General features: G+C 30.1%; 1 protein-coding gene across 1 annotated transcript; it reads left to right on the forward strand.

Moving 5' to 3' along the window:
- The first annotated feature begins 354 nt into the window (after nucleotides 1–354).
- LOC100775931 (protein RALF-like 33) lies at nucleotides 355–1,317 on the forward strand. Its single transcript, XM_003550219.5, has one exon. The coding sequence runs from the start codon at nucleotides 726–728 to the stop codon at nucleotides 1,086–1,088; it is 363 nt and encodes a 120-aa protein (XP_003550267.1). The 5' UTR covers nucleotides 355–725; the 3' UTR covers nucleotides 1,089–1,317.
- Nucleotides 1,318–8,459: the final 7,142 nt, after the last annotated feature.

The following is an 8,459-nucleotide window of genomic DNA, read 5'->3' on the forward strand; positions in this document are numbered from 1 at the left end:
CGTTACGCCCCACCAACAACTGGAACAGCTTCAATTAATTTAAATAATACCCTAGGCCCGCCAATTTATGATTATTGCTTTCAGTCAATGCTTAAATAAACCCAAAATATCAATCTATTTATAAGAAATATAGTTTTTTTTAGACATATTGTTTGCTAGTTTTCTTTTACTATATATCCTTAATATGATTGCTAGTTAAAATATTTAATTCTATGAATATTTTTAAAATAAAATTTAAATTCATAATATTATTAATTCAAATAAAATAATTTAACTTTTTTTATCAGTCATTATGAATTAGTCATTTACTTTTTATATAAAAGATTAGATGTAAGATTGATTAAAATTCATTAAAAACATAAACTTTTATGGACCATATTTCTTATGTAATAAATTTTAACTAATGAATATGGTAAATAGAATATATTAAAACTTGTACAGTAGTATTAATAATAGCCCTGAATGTTTTTTTATTGCAAAAACAAAAAAATGTGGTGTGAGTAGAATTATGGTGGTGTTTATGATAATGAGTGCGTGCGAAGCAATTACGAGTCACGTTAAAGTGAAGTGGCAGCACTCGTAATTACGAGGCAAATCTGATGGCATTTTGGCATAAACCGTCGTATATAATGTGAGAGAGCAGAAGTTCCTTCTCCTCTGTGTTGTGTTTTCTTTTGCCAACTCAACTTCGAACTCAAATCAAGCAATCAATTTCAAATCCAAAAATGGGGAGCTCCACAACCTTCTGTGCCTTCTTCCTCGTGTGTACGATCTTGTCCGTCCACGTGGCGCAATCCTCATCCTCCACCCTCGACCTGGACACCTTTTTCCTCCCTCTCAAATCCGGCTGCCGCGGATCCGTCGCCGAGTGCAGCCTCCTCGCCGGCGACGACGACACCGAGTTTCTGATGGAGTCGGAGAGCAACCGGCGCATTCTAGCAGGAAGGAGCTACATAAGCTACGGTGCGCTGAGAAGGAACACTGTCCCTTGCTCCCGACGTGGCGCCTCCTACTACAATTGCCGCCCTGGCGCTCAGGCCAACCCCTACAGCCGTGGATGCAGTGCTATCACCCGATGCAGGCGTTGAAAAAGTTATTCTTCTCTTTTAATTTCATTTTTTTTTATATATATATATTTTTGTAATTGATGAAAATTGTCATGCCACTACATATATACAAGTAGAGAAGAGAAAGAAGACAAGTAGAGATGAATAAAATCCAATTGCCGCCGTTTGTATCTGTATCTGTATTGTAATTTAATTTAATCTTAGGTACACATAATATTATTATTATTATTATGATTTGGTTGTGCCAAAATTATTATCATGGATTGATTTGTTTTTTTATTATTATTCTTGTCGATCGTCGGTGGTTTCTGTTTGTGCATGTGTTCCTTCTTTTCCTCGTCGGAGATGAAAGAGAAGTTTGGGGATTATTGATGGCGGTGACTATAGATTTGGTACTCTACATGCCAGTGTTTGGTTTGGAAGGTAATGTGATTGTGAGCTGACATTATGGTTGCTTTTTTGGATGAAAAAGAAAATTATTTCATTGATTTAGGAATGTTTGGTTTAATGTATTAATTTTTATAAGAAAAAAATATAGTTTCATATCACGTAAAAATTGTCCTAGAAATAATATTAATAATTTTCTCTAAAGAGAAGGGTAATGGGAACTAAAAATCCGAGTCTTTTTGGATGTTGCCTTTTGGATATGTGGCTTGAGAGAGAAGGGGGCTGGCATCTGTCCCTCCACGTTTCCTTTTTCTTTCTATTAGTCGTTTTGCTGAAATTGAGGAATAAGAATAGTAGAAAACTAAGCTCATTTTATCACCAAAAAAATGAAAACAAAGGCATAGGTCGCTTTCTATCCTTGCCCTTCTAAGCAAGAAGAAAAAAAAAAAGGGGCCAATACACTGGATGCCCCTCTTTCTTTTTTGTCGGTTCAAGTACTCAAGATTATTATTATTGTTATGTGATTTTTGTTTAGGAGAAAAAAGTAACACACTATTGGTTACATACAATTTTAAAATGTCAAACATTTGTTTTTTCTTTGCCAGCCTCCAAGCCGCAGATATCGCAGCTATCTGCTACATAATTAGTAGTATTTTCAAGAGCTTTATATTGCAATTTTGACTTTCCATTAGTATGTAGTACTAACAATTACTGCTTTGGTTGAGTTAGTTATCAAATTTATTATGGTCTTTACCCACGTTGGTAGTAATAGGGTAGTGATTTCATAAACAGAAGAAATCTGCCTTTAATTAAAACCTTGGTTTTCTTTTGCTTTCCATTCGAGGAGGGAATGGTATTCAGTTATTCTTATCCTCGATTAAAGGCAGGCTCACATGCATTATTATTATTATCCATCCGCATCATCAATTAAAATCAGTGAACGCGCTCCTATGATTATTATGATGGCATCTTTACCTTTTTTCTGTGTGACAACTAAAATACACCTCACAAACCCTTTGTCCCATTATCCTCTGTCCAACTATAATTTTGTCCAGAACCACCGATTTGAGAATGTAGAGCCCAAACCCGAAAGGCAAAGGCTCTTCTACATCTACATTCACACTTTGATAGTTATTACATTATTTAATGTCTCTGAACGTGATTTTGCACGCACCAATGCCCAAATATCCCAATGAACTCTGCTAAGCTGTCAAAGATCATTGCGCTTGATGCAACCACATTTTGAAATTAAAATACAAAAAAAAAACTCAATATAATGAGAAAGAAAATCCAGCACAGCAATTCTTTAGCAGCACGTATACCTGGAGTTTTCGAGTTTCGACGATTTAGAAAAACGCGCAGATCATTCAAATTTCGGTGAGTATCCACCGAAGAAGTTTATCTTGAGGCAAATAGAGTGATTTAAAGTATAAACATTTTTTCATAAAGGCAAATAATTTGTTTCTGTAATTATTGACTTAAGATTATTAAATTTTCACATGGTAATTGATTGTAAAAGCAATTTTTAGATTTAAATAGAAAAAATATATACAGAAGAGATGAAGTTACTCTAAAAAAAAACTATTTTTCATCTCATCATTATTGTTTTGAAATCTAATGACGGTAATAGGTCATTAATTTGTCTTCCGAGAAAAATAATTCATTAATTTTATTCATTAGATTTTAAAAGAATAAATAATAAAAATAAAAGTAACTTTAAAATAGTTATTGTCAAAGTAAATAACTTCATCGTTCCTCATATATATATATATATATATATATATATATATATATATATATATATATATATATATATATATATATATATATATATATATATATATATATATCTAAGAAAGTGATTTAGTTTAAAATAAAAGATTTTTTGCATCAAATCCCAGCTAACTAAAGAGAATTATCACACGAATAGATATTTTTTCTTACATAACCTTACAAAAATATATTTTTCATCGTTTGTTTTTTTATAAGGATTGTCTGCATTCATAGAGTACTCTAACGATATCTGTAGTTAATATATAAGACATCTTAATAACTAGGAATTAATGGTTGTCCCTTTGCTTTCATTTATGTGATGTAAAAAGTTGCTTGTAAATAACTTATTACCTCGGCCAAAAAGCAAAGACATTTGTATCTTATTTTAGCTTGGACCTATCCTTGAGAGGAAGACAAGGGTTAAAATTTATTCCTCTTTCAGTTTCTTATGGTATTTTTTAAGATGAGTTTAATTAAATATTTGTTCAAATAAAATTTATTAAAATAAGTTAAGAAAACTTATCTTAATACATAAGTTCTGTTATGAAAATTATCATAACAAGATTCAAAAGACTAATAAAAATTTAAATTATCTTCATAAACTTAAATAAATTATTTTAAACAGAAAGAACATATTGTTAACATGTTCTGCTATTTACTTACATTACCCACCTATATAAAATTAATAACGAAATTTGTTCCTCCCATAATTATATAAAATAAGCACTCATGTGCCATATATATAAGATTTGGCAAACATTGGACTGTATCTCATTGGTGTTAATATCAAAATACCAATGACCAAAAATAACAAAAAAAACGAAGCCATAAGTAAAGGTTGCTAACTTGTTGTGCTATTTATTTAGGATGTCTCCCCATATTCAATTAATGGTGAAAATTTCCCCTCCTATTATCATTGTCAAAATAAATATTCACATCAGTCACAGGCTATATAAGTTTTGGTAACACTGGAGAATAGTGGTGTTCGTGCCTAAAACTATTCAACACGGTCACACCAAATTACCAATTGCTAAAATTATTATCTTATAATATAAAGTGAGGAGTAAGGTATTTTTCTGAAAATAATGTCTAATTAGTTTAAACTGTTTTTTTTCTTCTGGTAGCATAGTGTATCTTTGAATTTAAGTTAAAAACATTATTTATACGTTTTAATGTGAATTCAACGAATTAAAAAAAAAAAAAGCAAAAATAAGCATCAAAATGCACATAGTCAACGCTGTCATGTACTTTTTTTCTTCTCCTGGTGGTATAGCCGTTGCCATGTACGTACCCAAGAACGACAGTACATAACGGACGGGATTAGGTGTGTATATATTGATTTATGTAATGTATTGTGGGTATTGATTTATGAGAAAATGATCTACTTCAATATAAATACACAAATATCTATAAGAAAATAATCTTTTTGGATCTTTAATGTTGCCTTTTTTAAGCTTCCAAAGCATCTTATATTCCGATTTTTTTTCTCCAAAATGTAAAATTTTGCATTCTAAAAAGACCTTTTCAGAGTGTAATTTAACATTTTGGATTAGGTGCAGGAAGCAATATGGGGGAATAAGAAGTAATTGTCCTTGTAAAAGGTGCAAGTCATGTGGGAAGTTTGGGGATTACCCCGTTGAGAGATGCTTGAAACACATGGACTGGGCCTATAATTTTGGGGACATAATAAGACCCCAGGCCAGTCGAATGGTGAAGAGAGTGAGGAATGTGACCAACTTAGGTTGCTTCATTCTGCTTTCGAACCTATCAAGTTGCCAACTCCTGCAGTACCCATGATTAGCATTCTTATGCAGTTTGTTATAAATAATCGTGATATAAAATCATCTGGTAATTATTTTTTAGACATTTTTAAAAGTTAATTTTTGTTTGTTTGCAATTATAGCAATAACTTTTTTTAAAATTTTATTTTTTATGATAAGTTATTTAAAATATTTTTTATTTTAATTAGATTTTATCTTTTTTTTAAAATTATTTATTAGAAAACTGTAACGAGTGAACTTATTATTTCCCGGAATCAAGGGAACGTTTGTTTCACATACTATTTTGTTATTTCCAGACATATAAAACCAAAAAAATTAGCCCATTTGTTACGAGATTATAAAAATTAATCCTGAATATATATTTTATTTTTGGGAAAGATATAATTCCAGTATTTTATCGATATATTTAGTCCTGACCGAGAAGACAGGAAAAAATATTCTCATGAAATAAGAATATCCCTTCATGAGTAAAAATTTATATATATATATCCTCTTAGTAACCATTATCTAATTACTCTCCCATCGTTTCCTTATCATATGCGCTTAAAATTTTTTTCAATCCCGCAAATTTTGTTCTTGTCCAATTAATGTTATCACAGTTTGATTTAGTGTCATTTTCATTTCTACATTTTACTACTATAATTTTTACTTTCCCTCCCATGCTCCTTTTTAATTGGTAATTTTTACTCCTCTTTCCATTATTATAATTGTCAAACAGATGGGAAGGAGAGGAAGAATGTAATGAGAGTTTTGTAATAAGAACATTTTAGTAATAACAATATATACTCTCAGAAAAAAATAACTCAATTAAACACATGTTTTAATCATTCATGGAAATATAAAAAATAATCCTAAACAATTCAAACAATTAACTAAACATATTTCTTAATAATATTCCGGAATAACATTCTCATGTTATATTTTTATTTTTAGGAAAAAATATTTCCGAGACTACAAAATTTCCAAAGTCTCTAAAGTTACATTTAAAAAAATATTTTTTTAAAAATTGTACGTGTGAATTTTGTAATTATGTTAGTTGTTATTCACCTATTTATTATCGATCAATATTCTAGTCTTTTATTTGTTTTTGCTATTATCATCAATTGATCATATGTGCCAATTCTTTTATTCAGTGTAGGGTTGTGCTGCACTCAGTCGAGCTATTGTTACTTATCACTTTAATTTATGCGGCTCCATATATACAATGTTTATCTTTTTTTATTTTTAAAGAAAAAACATAAAAGAAAAGTGAATAAATTTCTTTATGGTTATTCAATTTATTCGTTTGGTTTGCTCTTCTTGCACACTGGTGGATAAATCCATGAGAATGATTATTACCTTTTCATGGTTTTACTATTTGTTGTACTCGTTTTCGCTTATGTTTTGTTAAAATATGGTAGGAATCTCCAATCTCCTATGTTCTGATATTAGATTATAGCCTTCGAAATCTGTTTGATAGTTTGGGCTAAATGGTAAAATTCTACAAATATGGTTCATTAGAATGACAAATTACTTATTGTAGCATTTTTAGTTGCAGATGAAGAGATGGAAGAATTGGTAATGATTCTCTAGACTACTCCTGCTGGAATTGCAATATGCAGTCATAACTAACTCACAGACATTGACTAGTAATCTAACCTGCAGAATAATGCATAGATTGATAGGTTTACATAAAAGACTTCTGATAGAGGCATCGAATTTGTTTTGCTCACTGTTTCTTAAATCATGACCAAAAAGAAAGTTAGACTCAACAACAGCTTATGTAGTGGCAAACTAGGCAATGCAATACAAATCGCATGACGTCTCTCCTAAGCAAAATAAAGGTTTGAGTATATGATCATTGTTGATGGTTTAACAAGTGTATTAAAATGTCCAAGTAATAATACTCAGTCTAAGTGTCGATTTTCACAAAAACTTTATTTTGTACTTTGTGTTAGATAATTTTCAATTTATAAGAAGAAAAAATGAAATAAGCTAAAAGAACGAAAGTAAAAGATATTAACAAGAGACAAAAGATATAATAGGAAATTTAATGAAATGAGAATTTTATGATCTAGCATGTCTATTATTTTAAATATATTTTTATCAATCATGTGGATTTTTCATACCCACATCTATGTATGACAAATTTATCTTATCTATCTATCTCTCAAATGTTTTTGCAAAAACTAATAAATAAAATGCATAAAGTTCTAATTCTATATGTTTACTTTAATGCATGAGCAATGCAATCACTTTATGTCTAAAAATGATTTTATTAAAATACCTCTTCCTTTTAGTTTGATTAGAAATTATCTTCTGTTGAACGACTAATCCTTAAAATTGATATATATAAGACCATCCTTGTATTTCTATTAGGAGTACCTAACCCCTAAAGATGATACAAGGATGAATGATACATGAAATTAAAATGAGAAAAGACAATAGAAAAAAAAATATTGTTTGCATTGATAGATATGAAACATACAATATATGTTTTGGTTTTTTAGGCCCCCTAACTAAGGGTTTAGTCTCTCTTATAGTTACAAGGGGTCTTACACTTGAGGAGGTATGGTGAATTGATAGAGGAGAAGGGATGTAAGATGGAAGAAAATAATGGAAAATAAGGAATTCCCTAGGGGAGAGTTCTCGAACTTTAGGTGTGTATTATAGTGCTCTAAGACTCGCCGCGTCCTTTCTCGCTTGACCCTTTGTTTTATAGTTGCTGAAGTGAACTTGGGTTTGCGTACTCGCGCTAAGCCTGCGTTGCTCGTTTAGCGTAGACGCCTGTATTCGGGTTTAGTGCGACTCTTCTTGCCCAGCGTCAGTGCGTGTTTTTGCGCTGAGAATGCTGTGCGCTAAGCACGTCTTGGGCTATGTCTTCCTTTCTCATATTTTTGCTATTTTCTGTATCTTTTTGGCTTTTAATCCTTTATTTTTTATATTTGCAAGACATAAATAAGAAAAACATCAATTCTTAATAATTAAACATAAATAACTGTTAAATAAATATTTTAAGGTTATTTTCATTATAAAAAATAACCCATATTTAACGGTTATCAATCATGCATATGGATAATTGATCTAAACTAGATTAATGCAATGTCAAGAAATAAAATTTCAGTAATCTTATATCCTTCTTCCTTGTCATGTACAATACTTTCATTGGATTAAAACTTATGTTCTCATGTATACAACTCACTTACTTCCTCTCCTTATCTCATGCAAAATATTTTTTAAAATAGAAGTAATTTACACTGTCACACTAAAAAAAATATTATTTATTTGAGTAAAATAAATACTTATTTCAACAAATAAGTTTAAACAAACTGATCTTAAAATTTATGATCTCATATATATTATTTCATTCTTCACCAACCCTAATGTATATACTTATATATTCATCTTATGAAAATTGATAAAAAGAATCTATTAGAAATTACAATGAAAATACATTAACAATTAGTATATT

This window comes from Glycine max, chromosome 17 (genome assembly GCF_000004515.6).
Source record: "Glycine max cultivar Williams 82 chromosome 17, Glycine_max_v4.0, whole genome shotgun sequence".
Lineage (NCBI taxonomy): Eukaryota > Viridiplantae > Streptophyta > Magnoliopsida > Fabales > Fabaceae > Glycine > Glycine max.

Coding starts and splice junctions, on each gene's coding strand:
- LOC100775931 (XM_003550219.5), top strand. CDS start 726: ATGGGGAGCTCCACAACCTTCTGTGCCTTCTTCCTCGTGTGTACGATC.